The sequence below is a fragment of the Helicoverpa zea genome, chromosome 17, assembly GCF_022581195.2.
Source record: "Helicoverpa zea isolate HzStark_Cry1AcR chromosome 17, ilHelZeax1.1, whole genome shotgun sequence".
Lineage (NCBI taxonomy): Eukaryota > Metazoa > Arthropoda > Insecta > Lepidoptera > Noctuidae > Helicoverpa > Helicoverpa zea.
Window position 1 is genome coordinate 1,624,951 of NC_061468.1, and position 22,781 is coordinate 1,647,731.

The 22,781-nt window shown below is 36.7% G+C and overlaps 1 protein-coding gene across 1 annotated transcript; it reads left to right on the forward strand.

Annotated features, from left to right (window-relative positions):
- The first annotated feature begins 3,349 nt into the window (after positions 1-3,349).
- Positions 3,350-14,001, forward strand: LOC124638273 (pneumococcal serine-rich repeat protein-like). Its single transcript, XM_047175205.1, has 3 exons — positions 3,350-3,413; positions 5,122-5,821; positions 7,299-14,001. Exons 1-3 carry the CDS (start codon positions 3,405-3,407, stop codon positions 13,715-13,717), a joined length of 7,128 nt encoding a protein of 2,375 aa, XP_047031161.1. The 5' UTR covers positions 3,350-3,404; the 3' UTR covers positions 13,718-14,001.
- The last annotated feature ends 8,780 nt before the right edge of the window (positions 14,002-22,781 follow it).

The window sequence follows — 22,781 nt, forward strand, 5'->3', positions numbered from 1 at the left end:
CCCGTACAGGTTTGTCTGTACCGGCAACCTGTTTCTTTATGTAAGCACCCTTACTAATTAGTAGGTAATAATTTTAAGTTTGTAAATATAGTTTACTTAGATAGTTTTAACTTTTATTGTAAATCATGATTCTAATTAAACTTTTCAGCCGATCTTTGTAATGTGAGAACTACCATTCAACTTCATACTGATTTATGAGTCCAAACAAACTATCGGCCGACTAAAAGTTTGCAGTGTATAATATGCTCTTAAGCATACCGTCACGAGGATAATAGATGATTACAATATTTTCTATGAATATTTATTTAATACCGGTTCAGGCACGGCAAGGGTAATGACCCGACAGTGATTGGGTTCGCTGATTGTCATGTTTTGTGAAAAATAAAACCTTCTTGCTAATAATATTTATGTGAAATGCTTTGGTTCTGTAGATATATCGACCGCAGTTTTATTGAATTTACTCCGAATTTTAAAATATAAAAGAACCTAGAACTATCGTAGTACTTACCAAAGAGGTACCTAAAGCCTAAAGACACTAAAATGTCAATTTCTTTAGTTATTAATTTTTAGAAGTATATAATACAAAAATATAGCGGCATCCTTATAGCGAACTTTTTCTACTTTTATCAATTAACGTTTGTTTAATTTCTCAGTCTTGAAAACATTCCAAAAAAAAAACACAGAAATAAAGGTGACCAACAATAAAACAAAATCTATCAAACGCCACCATAATAATTGCCGTGATCTTACAAAGTGTCCGTATCGGCGCACGCGCACTGTCGGAACACGATAATTATGTAGTTAGCCGGTTGTTACCGCGTGTTACGCTACAATCGACGATCGCTAAGTATGTAGGTATGTGAAGCGAGCTTATAATTAGGAATGCTTTATTTGTAGTCGGCAAATATGTATTAATATTGAATGGTTTGAATGTAGATGGATGGAGAGGGGGAGGAAGTCGAAGAGAAGAAGGGAGTGAATGTTAGCCTAATGAGATAGGAAAAACCTATCGCACCGACCATCCAAAGGCGATGTTATGAATATTTGGATACAGTATGTGCAGAAATTAAATAGGTACATGTTTTAAGGTAAGGATTCAATTTTTGACTTCATCATTAGCCCTTTTGTCGTCCCTCCGCTGGGCACAGGCCTTTTCTCACTCAGATAATGATTGAGCACGTTGAGGTTTAATCACGTTGAGGTTTTCCTTCACATTGAATCTTTCACTGATGTCCAAGAAACCATACACTCATACTCGAAGGCTGGTGCTTTAAGCATTAGCCTACCATGTTTGACTCGAATGACATTAATTGGCAACTATCTAACAAGTGATAGATTAGTTTGTTTATATTTGGAAACTTTATAGTTTTATGACAAGCGTTAAATTAAGTAGCAAATTGGTGCCGTAAATTAAATATTGAAGTTATACGTTGTAAATTATGACATATATGCCATCTAACATGTAGTTAGTGTTTGATTTTCAGATGACCTTTCTCAGAAGTTTAGAGGTTTAAATCAAAATGCAGTTTTGAAATTAATACTTTTTGCTGTCTGTCAAAATTGTAGGTATTTATTTGGGATCCATTCAGCAAGTTATGATGAATCCTCATGCTTACCATTGATACGGTATTTTAAACCTGAAAGATATTGACTGTTGCTGGGAAGTCAAAAAAAGTAATACATCAGTCTCAGTTTTATATCATAGGTGAATATTATAGTTTGTCACAATAAAATGCTGGGGAGATTATTGGACCATGTCTTCTGCTTAATGAAAACTAAGGGAGATGATGAAAGGTGGGCCTTTTGAAGTTTTGGCCAGGCATTTTAAGGCGCTGTCTTGTGAGATTCTAACATTTAAATTGTTCTACAGCATACTTTGGGATTTGCACCTTCTATATCTGCTTTTTATTTAAATTAAAAACCTTTTGGGCCAGCTGAACTCTAAAACGAAAGTGTATCGTACCTGTATGTCTGGACCATTTATAAGTTTATTTACTAAGAAATGATTTCCTGCAGTCCTTGGTTGACGCCCTTACAATTCTTTTAACGTATTTTTGAGATATTTAAACACGAATTATTTCTGGTATTGAGTTTGTTGTCAGGATATGCGGTAAGTCAACATAGTTAATCAAATATGTATCTCATTAAAATCTAAAAAGAAGTTAGTTGAAAATCAACGTTGGACATTTTATACATACGTAGAATCATTCAGAATGATATTGGTATTGACGAAGACATTTAGTTTGTATTTTGATGCTTTTGTTAGTATTATTGTGGCAGCTCTGTACCTCGAAATAATCCATAGTGCAGAAACAAAACCACATAGATCCTGCAGAATGCCCATTATTTTTTATTGAAAACAAATGGCTATCAAAAAGGTTACCTTAAAAATAAAAGATTGAAAACCTGTATACCAATCTTAATTTAAAATCGAGCCTAGTCTCAATAAATTAACTTCTATCCCAGACTTTGAATAGCAGATTATATTTCTGGGAAGTTGTAACTAGTCAGTGATTAATGTTCGCATTAGGTTCGTCTGAACGATATCTATTGAACGTCTTGTCTGTCTCTATTGTCTTGACACTCCTTTGACACAAGTATAATATAATGGGGCATTCACACGTTAAGTGAAAAGTATTTTGGCTAAAGGATGTTGATTTTATCTTGTACACAGGTTCAATTCTCATGTTACTTTTTTCAGGATCTAGTTATAAAATGAAGCAAGAAATAATATAACTTAACTGGGAAATATTGTGTTATTATCTTCTAGACCCGACTTCAGACAGATTTAAAATTGCTAATTTATTGTAATTGGTATTTAAATAATGTGTTAGAATCCATTAATTAATCAATTAATATCAAAACTGCATAATACCATCCGTATTAGGGCTGTATCGAATGCAAGTCATTAAAACATTGTTAAATATACATAAAAATCAAAACAAAATTGCCCCTGAATAATATCCATTATCAATAGATCCAAAAGGTCAGCTTCAAAGCCAGATACATAAATCCCTAATCAATATTAAGTGAAGTTAATTGAAAAATGGCATAAAGCACACATATATTGTTTATTACATATATGGAATTTATAACAATCATATAAACGCGTAAACCACAAATTCGTTGGCACTTGAACTTGGAACTATATGCGCATCTTTGCCACGATAACTTTGCATCCCAAAAAGTTTGGACTAAAGAAATTTCGACCGTATGTAGTTGATAGAAGAGTTGCGAAAACCGTTGGAGGTGTTAGGAAACGGCAAAGTTATGTATGTAAAATGATATAAGCACGTTTTTTAGAAGAGTTTTCAAACGCTATAAAAAGCAAAAGTTGCTTCATTGTACCACCAGTTTAAGTGGGATCAGCTGTGCACGCGCATCCCTCGAGAGGGATCAGGACGATGTTTTTGGTAATACTTTCTTTTGTGTCATTGTGTTGTGAATAAGTGCTCTTAGTAATTGTGTAATTATACAGTAATTAGATATTGGATAATTAGGACTTTTTTAAGTTTTATTTTTTTTTGTGTGTTTTCTGAATCGATATCTTGTGCTGCTTTCATCTTTTTTTTTTAATTGTGTCAATAGTTTTTTTTGCATGTATTTGTTTTAAATATTACTTAATTATAATTATAATATAAAATTACACTACATTATGAATTTTTAGGTTAATTTTGAATGAGTGAAATTAACATTAAGTAAAATAAAAGTTAAAGTCTTGAGAATTAGCAATTAGTTAGCTCACAATAATGTTACACTAAGTGCGAGCCTAACTGAAAAGCCGTTACGTTTAAAACTAACTACTATTTCAGAAATTAAACTGACGATCTGATCTCAACGTACTATGAAACTGGCTAGATTTTTTGATTGGTGTAATATAATTTTCGATTAATATAAATGAAACACCTAAATCTCCTTAAAAATTAGATGAACAAGAAATTATAATACAATTTTAATTTCGAGTTTTTTATCGGTCATATCAAAGTCTATAATTGAAAATTTTACTATCATAACAAAATAAAATAAAAATAATCAGAATCATTTAATGACGTTGACAGATTCAGTGCTCTGTAATAATTACCAAATTACATTAAAAAAGAATTCTAATTATGATTTAAATCAATTCAAGAAAAACATGACTTAGCAAGAAATCAAAATATTTTTGTTCTGCCAAACGCTTTAAAAAAGATAAAGTTGCGTTTACAATTTGCGTGTTTGACAGACATTACTATAGAAATCTATCACTTCCGACCAACTAATAACTCGACGGATCTAATCTAGGCAAAAACGTTGCTCTAAATTGATAATTCAGGAAACACTGATGTTAAAAATATTGCAAACCCGAGATAAAAATTCTTAAAAACTAATTCAGAGTCTTAGTCAAATCGTTTACATAAATTAGCATTTTTCACGAAAAGCAACAAACTTTCTGACTATCACAATTTAATTATTGGAATATTCATTCTTCCACCACTTCCACCTTATCGGTCCAACCCTTTAACGAGAACACGATTGATGTTAGTTGCTATTAAATTTTAAAACATCTAAAAAACATTAATGGAAATGTCAAAGAAACGTATGAATACTCACTTAATTAATATGTAATCTAGTTTTTTCTTTAAAAGCTTTAAAATTCCACCCACGCGCTTCGTTACTTAAAACATCCATTATTTTCTCATTGTGATAAATTGCGTGAATCATGACTCAACACACTAATTTAGGATTCAAAGCCTGATACCGCCTTTTGCTATATTGACAAATATCTAACTTAGAAAAAAGTGGCAAAACAGGACTATATATTTTTTACCTCATTTACATATTATCACACGATGTTAACATTTGAACTTTGACATTAACATTTTTCTTGACGTACGCATCCTGTCCGTGAGATAGTCCATCTTCAAAACTGGACACCTCGAGGTTGTCTTCAAACCTTTTTACACAGACTTACATACATAAAACTGCAATCATGTTACGTTTTTTTTCACGACGTTTGATACTATCATATAAATCTTGATGCAGTGGCAACTGGCACATTTTATTTTTAGCGGAATTCAGTAGAATATTTAACTGGTATTTCTACATGACTGTATCTTTAATCCACGTATGTTTTCTTCACAGGTAATATTAACCGCTTTAGCAGCGGTATGTGGGGCAGCGAAGCTCGACACGGGCTACCTGCCGCCAATTTCAGCCAGGACCGCTGGAGGTAGCCTCGGCGATTTGCTGGCTCCTTTAGAAGGAGCCAACCAAGTCGCTGATGGACTTCCCACTGGCAGCTACACGAATGACGTCCAAGGCGTGATTGTAGATGCAGCTAACCCTGGCAGTAGAACCTCAGGCCCTGAGCCTACTGGTCTAGGAGGACCCAGAGCTTCCTATGGTTCAACAGACTCTAAAGTCGGAGATGCCGCGTTCACTGGTTCTGTTACTGGATCGGGAAGCTTTGGAGCTAACACTAGAATAGCACCTGGCTTTGGATCATTTGTAGACACAGCTGGTTCTGAAGCTGACAAAAAGAGCGGTAGCAACTTAAAGTTCACCAGTGACGTAGGATTGGAGAACTACAGCTATGGCTACGAGACTGATAATGGAATATCTGTTGGAGAAAATGGAGTTGCCTCAGGTGGTGTGCAAGCTCAGGGTGGTTATTCCTACAAAGGGGACGATGGCAAGACATACAGTGTGACATACACAGCTGATAAAGATGGCTACAAGCCACAAGGACAACACTTGCCAACACCACACCCAATTCCTGAAGAGATCTTGAAGTCTTTGGAGAAGAACGCTAAAGAGGAAGCTGCCGGCCATGTAGATGATGGTAAGTGTTTCTATTTATTTTAATTTTTGTCATCCATGGTTGATTCTGATTAGGTACCACGAACGATAGCCAAAAATAGGCTAGTGTATCAATTTGAATTTAGATTTTCTTATATACCACTTTTGGAACAAATTTATGTAGGTGACCATCATAGATGCACTTCAGTGCGAATAGCAACTGCTATTTTTGGTGTTATAATCACAAACCGGCATGTATTTATACATATAGACTGCTGTATACCTGACTTAATATGTATAATTATGAATTTTAATTCAGTGTTTTGATGACTAAGTCTATTTTCGTGCATTTATTTAAATGCCAAACACACGTCTTCATTATGGCTGATAAAATTGATTTAATTTAATTAATTCCATATCGATGATCTTTATTTTGCTTTTTCATTTACATAATTAGGAGAACCGGTTTGGCTTCTTCTTCTTTCTCATCTGTGTTAAAATAATAATTATTTTTAATTGGGAATTGCCTCAAAAGAATGTTTGTTCTCCTATAGACATTTTACTTAAATGTTATCATTTAGTAAATTATACTCTTCAAACACAAAAGAAACATAAACAGGATTGTAGTTCAACTGATTACTTTTTAGTATAACGGTAGGGAACCAAAAACAATGATAATAAGTTCTAAAACACATAATATGCCATCTTTCAACTAACAACAACAGTTAACGCCATAAATGGCCGATTTTTATATAAAAATAAATACTTATTGCATTTTTCCTCGCCAAATGTCGTGACTAGCCAATTTCAATTATTACATCTTTATCTTCACGAATATTGCATAACAATTCGATTTTGTTTAAAACATGTATTTTATTGAAATCCTTACTACTGTTAATATTTATTTATACATCTGTTATTGGAACTGCATTATTATTTCAAGCACAGATATTAAGTTAGCCTATTCTGTGATTGTTGTTAACTTTATAACAATTTAAGTTTCTGTTATCACGGAAGTTTTAAGCGGAAGATTGGTGTCTGCCTCAGATTGCATACCAGTGCGTAATATTTACCTCACCGCATCATTCAAAATTGAGGTTTACGGTTATTGTAATTTGTTTCGCTGTTTTTTTTTTTGTTTTTTCCTGGTTTAATATTTTCAGTTCCTGTCTCGTTATTTTTGTATTCATTGTTTTTAAGTAGGTACATCTAGTTTTGGTTAGTGATAGTGACCTACATTATAATGTTGGTTAAAAAGTTCATTTTTCATTTCAAAAGTAGGTGTGAGTCATATAGACATAAGTGATACAATAAGCGTGTCAAAATATGCTCTCAAAAAGATCAGTTCAAATATGAAAGAGCCGACAAATCATTACGTCAATGCAGCTCAAAAAAAAACTTTTCATTTACAAATTCGGTATCGTCACACATCTAAGGCTTTTGTGTGAGTTGATAAATGTTTCGGTGACATACGTATCAGTCGTTGCCAAATTGCTTACAACTTTCATTTTTATTTACAGGCTCGTACGATGCGCAGAAATACAATGATGAAGGCGATTACTCAAGCAATGGTGACAACAATGGAAGGCCGACAGCAAGCGGCGGAGCCTCAACTGCTTCTAGTAGTGCGTACGCCAGTCAGTCTAGCCAAGCAACTAGACCAACATCTGGAGTACTCATTGGATCTTACAAACCCGAAGCAGGTTTGAGTCAGTCTGCACGAGGAAGCGTAGCCCAAGGATTCGGCCAAGTATCTGGAAACAAGGACCAAAGTCAAATTTCAGGACACAGCTCCTCTTTTGAAGCACAATTTGGACAGTCTGGTTCTCCTAACCCTCAGGCTAGCCATACTTTAGGAAGCTTTGGACCAGATGGTGCAATAAAGTCTCAAACTGAATTTCAAAATAGATTTGGAATAGGTCAACAGGGTGGTCAGCAATTTTTAGGATCAGGATTCGGTTCTCCATTAAGAATACCCAATTTTGACAACTCGCCTAACTCAGCCTTCAGTTCCGCGGTTGCTACGGGATCAGGTAGTGCAAGTGCTTTCGCTTCTACCGGTAGTGTAGGATCAGGACTTAAGAATGAATTCAATGCTCCGTCAAACTCTTTCGGATTAGCTGGCCAGCAAGCATATGGTTTACAATCCGGATCTCAGTCGTCTGCGGGTGAATCGCTCTCTGTGCCATCAACTGCTACTGCGTCAGCGTCTGTCTCAGGCTCTCTGACTCAACAGCATACTTATCCATCATCTGAACTCTCAGGCAATTCCCCATCAGCTCACGAGCACGGTCAGTCACCGTCGAGTGCATCTGCTTCTGCTGTCGTATCTGAAAGCGAAAGTGGACAATTAAATGGAGTTAACACAGGATTGAATTCAAATACTTTCCCAAGTCGATTTGGGGAAGGGCAACTATCTGGAAATTCCGCTTCAAGTGGTAAATATGAGTCAACTGGTAAACTAAACCTTAATTCAAAACCCAATGGTTTTGATTCGTCATCTGCTGCGTCTTCTGCACAAGGAGCAAATTCTCAACCCTTAAGTTCGGTAGCTTCAGCTAGTGTTTCCGGATCTTCCGCTTTCGGAGCATCGACTCAACAAAGTGGTTTTGAATCCCAAAAAACTCAACTAGGCAGCACTAATTCTCAATTCTCGGGTGTTAAACCTGTTAAACCTACTTTTGGTTTTGAAAGTAACCTAGGTTCAAATCAAGCTTCTGCTTTCAACTCTTTTGGATCCAGCAACGTTCCTGCTTCATCGGCAGGTTCCTCACTATCGACCCAAACTGGGTCAATTGATGCCACCTTTGCGTCTAGTACTCAGAAACCCTCTATAACCCAACAACAGGGTGCAGATGATTCGTATTACTACAACCAACCATCGAAACTTTTTGTAATCCCAATCTCTAATAACCGCCAGCCAAACATCCCCGTGAGTTCTTCTTCCCTGCAGGGATCAAAATACCCCAGTACTCAGACTACGTCAACAACTGGACAATATCAAGGCTTTTCATCAAACAACGGTATCACTCAAGCTGCGGTATCTCCTTTTGCGTCCGGTACTTCATCATCGTCTGCGCAATTTGCATCCCAGTCTAGTCAACTTGATTCCAAACCAGCTCAAACAACACAGTTCGGTCAATCATCATCTAGTCAACAAACTACACAATTTGGAGTCACTGGAGCTCAAATAATCCAGAAACCTATTGTTCAAAGTCAAGCACAGTTTTCCCAGTCGTCTACAAGTCAAACTACTGGCAGTGCTCAGGCACCAACACAGCAATACCAAGGCACTGTTTACCAATACAACAAACCAGAAGTGACCCTATCTCCCCAGGGAAACAAAGATAGCTTTTCTGCATCTGCACAAGTTAAGCCAGTCCAGATATCGAGCGACAACAGGTTTGGAGCTCAACAAAGTACATCACAATTTGGTACTCAGTCTTCATTCCAGCAGACTCAAACAAATGTAGGTTCTAATGTTGTAAGTTCCCAGATTGGTCAAAAACCAATAGTTAGCTCTCAAACTACCGGATCAAATTATCAACAGACTCAGGTTAGTTCCGGATCACAGTACAACCAAAAACCTCAGACAGTTCAATCTAGCTTCACTTCAACCACAAACACACAAAATCAGCAGTTTACTAAACCACAATCTGTTGCTTTTGGAAACGCGTTCGCTCAAAACCAAAATCAATTCGGCAAGAAGCCTTCTGCTACCACACAAACAGGTTCTGCTTTCCAACAATCGCAGTTTGGGTTAGCTAGCTCTCAATTGGGTCAAAAGCCTCAAACTCAAGGTTCAAGCTTCTCTTCTACCCAATACCAACAAACACAGTTCACAAAACCTCAATCAACTGTAGGTTCTAGCGCCACTGCAAATGCATTCTCTCAAGGCCAGACTCAGTTTGGTAAAAAGCCCCTGTCAACCACACAAACAGGATCCACTTTCCAACAATCACAGTTTGGATCTGCCGGTTCTCAATTCAACCAAAAGCCTCAGAGCACTCAAGGTAGTGGTTTAGCATCTACCTCCGGTCAGACAACATTTGGTCAAAAACCTGTTGGCACTACTCAAAGTGGTTCTTACCAGCAATCACAGTTTGGATTAGCTAGCTCTCAGTTTGGTCAAAAGCCCCAAACTCAAGGGTCTAGTTTCACTTCCACTACAAACAGTCAATACCAACAAACTCAGTTCACAAAGCCACAGACATCTGCTGGTTCTAGCTTAACTGGTAACACATTTACTCAAAGCCAGACTCAGTTTGGTAAGAAACCCTCTGGAACTACTTTTGGACAAAAACCTGTTGGTACCGCACAAACGGGATCTTCATTCCAACAGTCTCAGTTTGGATCTACTGTATCTCAAGTCAAGCCTCAGACAACTCAAGGTAGTGGTTTAGCATCTACCTCGGGTCAGACAACATTTGGTCAAAAACCAGTGGGCACTTCACAAACTGGTTCTTACCAGCAATCACAGTTTGGATTAGCTAGCTCTCAGTTTGGTCAAAAACCCCAAACTCAAGGGTCTAGTTTTACTTCAACTACGAACACACAATACCAACAAACACAGTTCACAAAGCCCCAATCAACTGTAGGTTCAACTGCAACTGCTAACGCGTTTTCTCAAAGCCAGTCTCAGTTTGGTAAGAAACCCTCTGGAACTACTTTTGGACAGAAACCTGTTGGTACCACACAAACAGGATCTTCCTTCCAACAGTCGCAATTTGGATCTACCGTCTCTCAAGTCAAGCCTCAAGTAACTCAAGGTTTAGCTTCGACTTCGGGTCAAGCGACATTTGATCAAAAACCCGTTGGTTCTACGCAAACTGGTTCTTCTTACCAACAGTCGCAGTTTGGGTCAACTAGCTCTCAGTTTGGTCTAAAGCCGCAAACTCAAGGTTCTAGTTTTACATCCAATAAATACTCTCAAGGCAGCACATTCCAAAACAAGCCTGTTGTAAGCACTCAAACAAGCACAACATCACAGCAGACGCAATTTGGTTCAACTACGTCCCAATTCGGTCAAAATGCTCAGACAGTCCAAGGTTTTGGTTCAACTACAGTTAAACCATCATATGTACAAAAACCGTTCGCTTCCTCATTCCAACAAAACCAAGTAGGATCAACTGGCTCTCAATACGGTCAAAATTCTCAATCCACCCAAGGTTCAAGTTTGACATCCGTTAATTCTCAAACGTCATATGGTAAGAAACCTGTTTCATCACAAACACAGTTTGGTGTAGGTAGTTCCCAGTTTACTCAGGCTCAATCTACTCAATTTGGAAAAAAACCCAGCACCACACAAACTGGATCAGCATTCCAGCAAACTCAGTCAGGGTCTGTTAGCTCACAATTTGGTCAAAAGCCACTGAATACTCAATTTGGATCAACTTCCTCACAGTTCGGTCTGAATTCTCAAACATCTCAAGCCGGTGTTGTGTCAACTGCCTCTCAAACATCGTTCGGCTCTAAACCAGTGAATCAACAGAACCAATTCGGATCAGTAAGTTCTCAATTTTCTCAGACATCCCAATACGGTAAGAAACCGACACAAACATTCCAACAGACTCAAAGTTCACAATCTAATCAAGGTTTCGGCGTATCTTCGACTACAGCCAAACCCTCAATTGGCAATGGACCTTCCATAAGCTCTCAATTTGGTCAGAAGCCGCTTACTTCTCAATCCGGATTAACTACCCAGTTTGGTCAGAATTCTCAATCATCGCAAGGCTCAAGTTTGACTTCGACTGCGTCTCAAACGTCTTTTGGTTCAAAACCTGTAAACCAGCAGACTCAATTTGGATCAACTGGATCTCAGTTCTCCCAAAGCTTCCAAACTTCCCAGTTTGGTAAAAAGCCAATAAGTGCCAGTAGTACCACTAGTCAAACTGGATCCATATCCCAACAGTCTAGCACTCAGTTTGGACAGAAACCACAAACAACTCAAGGTTCCGGCTTTAACTCAAACACTTTCTCCCAAAGCCAAACTACGCAGTTTGTTAACAAACCTGCACAAATTGGTTCGACATTCCAGCAGTCACAATTAGCTGGCTCTCAATTCAATCAAAAGCCTCAAACAAGTACTGAATCAACCTCGACTTTCAGTCAATCTTCATTTACTCAAGAGCCTTCCAGCACTGTGCAGACTAGTTCTTTTAACCAACAATCACAAACATCATCCGGTAGCTTACAATCCAGTCAAAAACCAGTGACATCTTCCCAAGGATTGGGACAAGCTGTGCAGACCTCACAGTCAGGCCCGACTAGTTTTGGTCAGAACACTCAATTCAGTAGTTCACAATATGGACAGAAACCACAGTTGAGTGCTGGTGCAGCTTCTCAAACCCAATTAGGACAAACTACCCAATCTGGTAACAAAATTTCTGGATCTTCATCAACAACGGGGTCCGGCTTCCAATCTCAGTTCTCGAGTTCTTCTGGATCACAGCTTGGTCAGTCTATTCAAGGTAGTTCTCAAGGTCAAGTTATTCAGTCTACTCAATACGGAATAAAGCCTGTAGGTAGTGCTCAAAGCTCTCAAGCATCAGCGCAGTTTGGTTCAACATCATCACAGTTTGGCCAGGCATCACAACTATCTCAAGGTAACGTACCTGCCTTAACAACCGTTTCTCAAAGTGTTAAGCCACAGAACATTGGTTCAGGTTTCCAGACCATTAGTACGACAGCTACCCCGGTCCGTTTTGGTTCCACCCCAACACACTTTGGACAAAAGCCACAGGCTCAAGCAAGTGCATTCGCGTCTAGCTCAGGCTCTAAAAATGTAGCGTCATTTGGCAATACGCAAACAGGCCAAGTCTCTCAGTTTGGGGCACAAAACCAAGCTGTTTCGACTACCCAAAAACCATTAGTAAGTTCCCTTTCTCAAAATAACTACCAACAGTCGCAATATACACAAACTTCGGAAAAGGTAAATAGTCAGTCTCAATTTGGTCAGGGCACACAATCTAATGTAGGCACAGGACAGTTCGGTGTTCAGAGCTCATTTGGTTTAGCGTCTCAAAAACCTATTGGGTTCCAATCAACACAATCTAGTTTCCAACAAACCCAGTTTAACCAGCCCCAAAAACCTGTTCCTAGCTCTCAGGGATCTGCTTTCCAGGCCGGACAATTAGTCGGAACCCAATCAACTCAAAGTAGCGTTCAAAGCTCAAGTGTAACCGCTGGTCAAGGTTCCCAAAGCTTAGTGGGTAGTGGCTACAACTATCAACAACCACAATCTGTGTTCACCACCCAATTTGGATCCCAAGGTAATGCTCAGGGCCAAAAAGTGCAGCAAGGTCAGTCAAACTTTAACTCAGTAGTGTCCACAGCACAAACACCTATCAACAGCGGGCCTCTTAACTCCTTTGGCATCTCTTCAACTCAGGGTAGTTTCCAACAGACCCAGGGCTCAACACAATTTGGTGCTCAGTCTACCAAACCTGTAGTCAATGGTCCAGTTCTGTCGCCTTTCAACAATGCTCAATCTTTCAAGCCAGCCAGCACTGCGTCGGCACAGGGATCAAGTTCCCAGAGTCAGTCTTCAGCGGTCATTACTTCTCAATTCGGAATTCGACCGAATCAGCCAAGTGGCTTAGCACAGTTTAATGGACAGCAGTTCCAGTCTTCGTTCAATTCTGGAAGCCAATCGGTTGTAGGATCTACGCCTGAATACACTATTCAGCAAGCTCCTGGTATTTTCATAGGTACTCAGCAGCCCGTTGCTTCCAGCTCAGCTCAAGCCAGCTTACCTTCTAGTGTAGGAGCTAATCTTAACGGTCAATCAGAAAGTTTTGCCGTTTCGACTGTTCAAACGCCTGTATCTATCCAAGGGTACGAAATACTTAGCAACCAAGGATTTGTAGGTCACTCAGAAGAGTTCGGAGGTCCAAGAGATCCTCCTAGGTTCGATGATAAAACTGGATATCATTATTAAACAGTGCCATATAGACTGGATATTATGTAACGTTTGAAAACAATTCAATGTAAATACGAACTGATAAATACTGAAAAAAATATAATAAGATAAATACTTCTATTAAAATGATATAATAATTATGTTTCTTTTCTGTAACATAGTAAATGATTCAGTTTTTAACAGTTCATAAATTAGTTTTTAAATAATATAATATTTTGTTTACAATGTAGAGAACACCAAGAAATGAATTAAGAATTCAAAATAAATGTTATAAATAAATTATTAAAATGTAAATAATAAAATGTCGTTTTATTTTTGGTAAATATTACTACTATGATTCAACCAATACGTACCCGAATATAACATTTAAGTGGAGACAAAGTTTAAAACAAACTTTATTGACACTGCATACTATGTATATAGATGCGAAAATAACAATGACGTCTGTTACAAGCTCCTGAAGTAAACTCCTGGCAAATGACTGTAGGTATTAATATAATAAATATTATTAAGGAAACTAACGCATATGTCTGAGTTCAGATTCTGAAATACGTGATACACAATTGTTTTATAATTAGAGACATACAAGAGTTTAAACCCTGATTGAATTATTGAAGGTGCTGAAGTTTTTCAGGTCACAAGGAACATGATATACATGTTTTTATCTACTAGGAAAGTATGTAGTTATTGTTGACATCCACGCATTAACTAAATGTCCCGGATCTAAATTTCTGTTCATCCAATATAAAATTATTAATATAAAAATCAAATTATTTAAATGAGTTCTAGGTAAACATCTTAGACAAGTTTTATCGATCATCCCGGATACATAAATTGGGTTTATTATCGAAACCAAGATGAATTTTATGACAGGTTAGACAATGGTTAGCTAGTTAGTATTAGTAAAGCTGCAACGTTTATTATCATTGCCATCTGAGTAAACTATGACCTTACATATATTAACTTTTGATCCGGTATCATAGATCTTGCATAAAACCCGCCCATGTCAGAATTTTTGAAGGACCGAGAAAATTTTTCTATTGTTAATGTGATGACATTTTACTACAGTTGTATTCTTCATACGCGAACCTCTATGTAATCATCAACTTTTTTTATAATACTCTCTAATTTTAGGGTGCAGGCATGTTCTTATGCAGAGAAGGAATAAGCGTTTCTTTGACTGGCGATATTAGAGTTTAAAGTCCAGGTTACCTCTAGAAACTCTAGATGATTTCTTTAACCTTCTCAGTTAATGGTCTATAAGATATACATAGAAAGTATATACATCTTAGAAAAGCTACATTGGTATTTGCCTAAAATTGAACCCATATACTCATACTTGAGAGGCCGTTTAAGCACTAAGCCAACACAACTTCATTATTTTATTTTTTTACAATTACCTCGCAGCAATGTGGACTGCACGCAATTCGTAGACTTGTTAACCCCTTGAACAGAAACCCACCATAATCCTTCTTGAGCCCTTTATTTACCAGGGCCACAGTAACTCTTTCGAACAATCCCGCAATCCCGGCAGGCTTCGGCCCTAGGGAGCCCACTACTGACAGCAGTTTATGTCAATAGAAGGAATGGAATCAAAACGGCATCTTAATTGGGATAATGCCGTTTAATTTGTTTAGGGCACGATACTCCAATGACCGCAGTTCGAGAACCCCTGGCGTCGACAAAAACTAGATAAATAATCACAAACAATTAATAATTCAAACACTCGATAATGAAGATCATGGCTACACACATTATAAACAATATTAATAATGTCTGTCGAGGTTAATAACACCATGTCTTCTACATAGAGATGTAATCAGCGGGTGATCGATCACACCCAGGCTGTTCAGACAAATTATTACATTTGTGATAAAATCTTAAATAACCATAAATATGTCTTGAAATTAAATTATTTTATTTATCTTTGAATCCAGAAAAAAATAAATTAGATAATAAATTAAAGTAAAGCTTTTCTAGTCATAGTCAGATAGGCTGAAGAGCCCATATCGTGAAAAAAGGTACCTATAGAAAATTTAAAAAAATCAAAGAGTCATCGACCTTTAGTTATGGCTTTTTTGGTGTTTAGAATTCACCATTTGATTGTAAATATGAGCTTTCAGGAGTTACAGTGTTAACTATTCTAAATATACATTAATTTTCAATAACTATAAAGAAATCCACCGCCTTCACAGTAGATTGCTAAATGATTGTTCTGCTCACGTCCCATGCACGTGCCCTTAATTAAGTTCTCTAAATCATAACATTTTGTTTCGCAAATATTCATGGACCTTATTATTTAATTAGCATTATCTATTTTTTGTCAATCTTAAGTATTTACACAAATACTTTCACAAAATGATAAAAGTGCAGTGTTCATTCTATCGAAAGCCAACAGGATTCTTATAGGTAAACGATATCACTGATAGAATGTATGGCTAGATACGCTTCAGTTGTAAAATTACTGAACTGATCTAGATTGAATTGAGATTATTTTTTTATGATTTCATTGATTTGTAAAAGCAATAAATATATTGCTTTCACATTTATTTGTAAAAGCAATAAATATATTGCCTACTTACACTTAGAAAGCCCGTGAACCCGTGGGTGGTGACAGCATAGAGTAAATAAAGCCTTTTAGACCTATCTTATCTCAGAAAGTATTTGTCATTATAGAAAAAGTTGTAAACTCTAGTACCCTGTCACCAATTACATAGAAAACCCATAATGATTCTATCGATCTTTCGGCTTGCCAACACCAAATTAACATTATTATCTAGTTTCCAACAAATATAAAAAAAAAAAAAACAGAACGGATATAAAAAGTAAAAAATTAAGAATATAAATTGAGAAGAGTTTTTTCTTTGTAAATAACAGTTACTTAATTATTATTATAAGACAAACGTGATCTAGTCAGGGTCAGACTATCATCTTTTATATTATGTTGATGATAGTGTAATAAGAATCTTCGTGTATGTATGTATTGCAGAATATTATACTAAAGCTTATTTCTCTTTGGGCTATAAAATCATCAAGTGACTTTTGTAATCCTGAGTGAACAACATTAATTATTAAATCTATTTTTATTTATAATTAGCATCCACTTGTGATTTCATCCGCATCCCGAAGGAACAACCTTCAGCCTTTTCAATTTTTAATTGTTCAAATCACTTTAGATATTCGCTTGTTCAAATAAACAAACTTTCTAACTATTGCAGTGCTTGCTGCAGAGTTTTAATAACCTAATAATCTCTTTTCTCTTTTCTTAAATATTTTTCAGCGTCAGATATACAGATAATTTTTTATCCACTATCGCGATATAGTAAGGTTAGTATCCGGGTGCGGGACGAGGGTGAAGCCACTGGCAGGAGCTCGTCTAAACCACATAATAAACAAGTCTAAGATGCAACTTTAGTAATAATACTTTGAAGCAGACTATGTATATCTTAATACCAGTAAAGCACGTTGCAAAACTGGTTTAACAAAACTGATCTAGTTTCTATAAAAATATTCAGAGTAGTTTGGTGAATCCGCATTATGACATTTGGGGTGTATATTTTGAAAACGAAGTATAAAGGTTACAACCGCTAGCTCATATCAACCCTTCTGGCCAGTCGGTAAAACATTCCAGGAGAGCTATTTATCCTATAAAACATACTATGATTTCGATAAAAGCGTGTTTGACTACAAAGATTATAATGGGGAGGTGCCATTAAAATAAAAAAAGCAATATAACAGAAGACCTGCATCAAAATTTCAATAAAAACTTAATAGAAATATCAGTCTGTTTATATTTTATCTGTCCATTTGGGCGTTGTCTGGGTGGGGCACTTCGGCCGTTCACTGTAGAGAACTTAATTGTGGAAACGTGCTCTATAATGAGCCGTATGCTGGAAATATATTTATCTACTCAATGAATTTAAAAGGAGTTGATTTTAGATTTCGCTAGTGCATGGCACTTCATATAAAGGTCTACTAATTTTATTTGGTGTCACATAAAAAAATATGTACTTAATCATCATCCGCCTAGCCTTTTTATAATTATGTTACGGTCGGTTTCCAGCCTAACCAGCTGCGGCTGAGTACCAGTATTTCACAAAGAGCGACTGGCTATTTGATCTCCTCAACCCAGTTACCTGGGCAACCCAATATAAATAACCCATGATACTATCCTGCCAGGTGCTACTTAGCCTTGTGATCAATTGACCCGTGCAGCTGTTACCTAGCAATGAACTTACCGAAAAAAGCTGAAATAAAACCAAAAATACATACAAAAATTACATAATATTATTTATAGCTTACAACTCATTAAGTTCGTCGCTATATTATTTAAAAGTATTTAACGTCAGTTTACGAATTTGTGAATAGTCGCGAAATGCTATTAGAATATATTATTAAAAAAATACAAGTTTCTTTCACGTTTTTTATGTAGCCTTGGACTTGAACTTCAAAAGTTTAAAGGCGCTCACTGATGTCTGTGAACTGCACCGACTGCGAACATACAAAAGTAGGTTCTGTGTTTGACTTTCATTTTTAAATTATTTTATTGGCTGTTTGTACGAAATTCTTATACATACAAAAATTATATAATTTAAATTCGTATGATATTTGATTAGCTGAAATGCACAAACGGACAACAGTTGGTTATAAAAAATCATTTATTCAAAGTTGGCTGGAAATCAGTACTCTCTGAAGGTCAAGTTTAAAAAAAAAACATCCCCAAAAATGTCCGCCCTACACCACTTCACATATGTGTTTTTGTTGGGAAGAAGAAATGGTGGAACCAACTCTGCAGCAACACATGTCTGTCTGTATGGTTTGAGGATTCGGTTTTATACAAAATGTAAAAAATATACAAAATGAATATACGGATTGTATATTTTTTCTTACAGCCGTTTTTATAGACAATCTTTGGTATGTATAATTTCAAAAATATCAATATTTATTTATTAACTCAAGCATGAAATATTCATGACTTACATTATTAACTCATTATGTCTGTGAGGTCTGAGTCTATAAAGGGTGAGTCAAATAATTACGCTTGTCGCGATGCCGTCCATAAACCTAAGATAGATAATTAACTTGTAGAGCGATTAAAGCTAGATAAGACGTCGTCCTTAAATAGTTAAGTCGAAAATATGTTGAATAGTAAAGTAATGCCTTAATAAAGAACAATTTTATTTCTTAATTTTGTAATTTATATTAAGGTAGGCGATGAAAAAGCCCATTAAAAAAAGTTTTATGATGTAAGAAAAAAAAAATACCTTTAAAACGAAAATAAAATAAAAATATTAAACAAAATTAAAATAATAAATAAAAGTCGACATCTGAGTGCGCCTCTACAACGACCCTGAACTTGGTTGAACTTTACAATATTGTTGATATTTTTGTTTCAAAATATTTCGCAAGCATTATTAAAAGCTATTTTCTATACAGACCAGACTAAAATTGACTGAGCTACAATTCCTAGATTTTAGACTAAAGTCAAGGTCAATGCAATTAAGGGTCATATTATACGATTTTATCCATGCTGGATTGCGGTTTATATTTGCTGCGGGATTGTTCGAAAGAGTTACCGCGGCCCTGGTACATAAAAGGCTTGAGAAGGAACATGATGGGGTTTAGTCAGTAGGAGCCTGACACTCCCTCACGCTGCTAACTAACAGCGGGAGCGGTCATTTGATGATTTCTCATCCATAAAATTGCATCTGGGTAGACTGATTGTCTTACCCAATATAGCCAAATAAAGGCTAGACAGATAATAAAGATAGATCCATTCATGAACGTACGCATATAAATCAGTATGACGCTGACGGCTTGACAACTGAACTAGTCATCTGCCTAGATAGATACAAAAATCTAAAGGTAATTAGCATTTGACATGCATCATATTCTTTTTGGAAATAAACCCAACTTGCTAGCTCGCTATTTCGTGTCATTCGATTTAAACTTGGGTCCATACGTGGTCCATACAGATTTGGTCGGAGGAATCTGAGAATTTTTTAAATGTCAGCTTAATGATTGAATGGTTCTAGGGTAAATTAGCATTAATACCTTTTTAAGTAATGATGAGTTAAGGATTATTGAATATTCTGTGTCAATGACAGGACCAATAGTGATTTTGGGAGTGGTTGGTGCTCTGTGTGTTTGATTAAACCCGAGCAGGTTGATGGACCCATATTGTTCTATCTTTACCATACTATATTTAAAAATTACCTACTTACTGTTAGTATTAATCGACCTAGAAAACTGTCTCAATTGAAAAGAAGAATCTTGGAAAATATTTTTGTTGCGTTAAGTCTTACCTTTTTTTTTAGCGATGTTAAAAATCATCAAATAACCCCTCCCACTGTGGGTTAGCAGCGGTGAGGGAGTGTCAGACTTTTACTGACTAAAAATCGTCGTGTTCCGTCGTGGGCCTTTTATGTACCAGGGCCGCGGTATCTCTTTCGAACAACCCGCAGCCCCGGCAGGCCCTGGCCCTACTGCGCTCCGCTGGGGTTACTGACATCTCTTTGAGGAGCGCGTGGAACAACGCGCGCCGTCGACACGGGTCTGTCGTCTAAGGAGACAGACGGACGATGAGCCACCCGAACTCACCGCCCACAGCGTTAAGTCTTACCTAGGCCCGACCTAGGTTATGGAGCCGTGTCTTTAACTAGTGTAATAATAGTCCGATACCCATATAAAACGCCTATACAATAGGAATGCCTTGCCCCTATGCCACTATTTTATATGGAAAAAGAACTGTATCCATACTACAATAGATATAGTAAGTAAGAAACCTAGCCAATCACTACGTTCTGTTTCGAAATTCGTTTACATACCTAGCTAGTAATTTTTCATAGTGCTTTTTTGGTAACATTAGTGTGAAATAGATGATTAGACTAATGATCATTGTCATGTAATTTGTTATGCTCAATCTTGTTTAAATTAAATTATTTTTCTTTGCAATTATTTGTTTATTGTGAAATAAATTATACACCCGACTGAAAAGTAGAATCAAGCATTGTCATTATAGTGAGTTGCTTAGTTTATATACATAATAGCAAGAAACATACGGTAAATTTTTCATGAGAGAAAAGCACAGATTGCAGATAAAATATTAATGGCCTGATTTAATCAAAGTGGGTTTATAAGAAATAAATAATAAAATTCAATTTACCTACTTTATGACGCAAATCGCCGCGGGATGCAAACAATTTTAATCTTTTTTTACAAATTAATTTACGCGTAAACTTAAACATAACCTGAGGGCAAACACGCGTGTAGGTAGACCCATATACCACGGTTACACTACACTACCATTTAAACCTATGATATATTACTTACTCATATAAACCACAAGCGGTTTTCCCGCGGTTTCGCTCGTGTCCCGTGGCAACTACTGACCGTACCGGGATAAAATATAGCCTATGTTACTCGGGAAGGATGTAGCTTTCCAACAGTGAAAGAAGCTTTGAAATGGGTTCTGTAGTTTCGGAGTAGGCGTACTACAAACTTTTAGTCGGCCGATAGTTGGCTTAGGCTTATAAAGCCATGTATTCACTGGGAAACAATGTTTCAGATACACAGTTTCTGAAACATCACGTAGATGTTTATAGCAACAATGTTTCGGAAACTCTGCCGTCCACATCGTCCACAGAAACAAAATTATATGTTTCTGAAACAAATAATTTTGTTTCAGAAACACGTAGATATTGTTTCTGAAACAGTGTTTATAAACAATTGTTTCTCAGTGAATACATGGCTTAAATCAGTATGAAGATGGATGGAAGTACACACGTGACAACGATCAGGTATTTGTCCGATATCAGATCGGCTAAAAACTCCACGATTTTCTAAAAAAAAAAATTTTTTTGCAACCACCGGGCCAACAGTTGGCCGACTGTTTAATGTCCAGTGTACGTACAGGCTTAAGGTTAGGGTACCACCAAACAAACAAAAAAAATGTTTCCTTTTTATTACATTAGTATAGAAAACAGCTGTAATGATGATAGATGGCTTTATAATCATATATTTTTGCACTACAAAAATGAGCTCATTATATTTCACACATAGTTTCAAGGATGACACGACTTGTAGTGTATTGCAATTGACGTGTGATTGAAGGCTGGAGTTAATATTAACGTTAAATATTAACTAAGCTTTAAAGTAATTAAGTTTGCGTAGCTTTTACTACGAGGTCAGATGTTGTTTTTTAGGGTTCCGTACCCAAAGGGTAAAACGGGACCCTATTGATTTCGCTCCTCTGTCCGTTCGTCTGTATCTCATGAACCGTGATAGTGAGAGAATAAAATAAATATTTTGGGGCATGCAACAAACGTGTGTTTTTTGTCCGTTTTATAAATAATGTTACGGAACCCTTCGTGCGCGAGTCTTACTCGCACTTGGCCGGTTTTTTTTTAAATATTTTTGATTGATGTGTTTGAATACTGTTGCGAAAGTTAAGTTTTAAGAAATCTGTCTTGTAACACGATTTTGTTCACGTTTTGAGGAAATACTTCCGTATTAGAAATAACAGGAGTCTTTCCCTTATACCAGTGGTTAAAACCGGTGGTCCGCGGACCACTGGTGGTCCCTGGAAGCATTCCAAGTGGTCCGCGAAGCTTCGCTTCGCGACGTTGCTATACGTTATCTAACTTTATTTTTATCGACTTATCTATGCGAGCGGGGGTTTTCGCATGGACGTATATCGGGTGTGTCGTACCTACCCATTCATGAAAATGTATGTTTTCGCTACATTTTACGTAATTTTGGTTTTGAGTCTTAAAAAAATATATAAATTTTGCGCTCGCTTCGCTCGCGTATTCAGAAACTATATGCCCTTGTTTTTGCATTTGTCAACAAACAAAAAGTTAAGTACGTTGGGGCTAAATTTACGTAATATTAGGTTTAAGACTGATAAACATTTTGAGCTCGCTTCGCTCGCGCATTTGGACTACATGACCATATGTTTATCTTTCTTTGCATCTGCTTACCTACAACTGCCGACATGCGTTTGAGTAGTACTGAACCAAAAATTCAGAAATTAGTAAAGAGAATGCAGTCACAAAAATCTCATTAAATTAAAATCAAAATT

Bases quoted from the DNA above. Each gene is read 5' to 3' on its own strand.
- LOC124638273 (XM_047175205.1), top strand. The intron at 5,822-7,298 runs GTAAGTGTTTCT...TTTTATTTACAG, and splicing joins TGCCGGCCATGTAGATGATG to GCTCGTACGATGCGCAGAAA.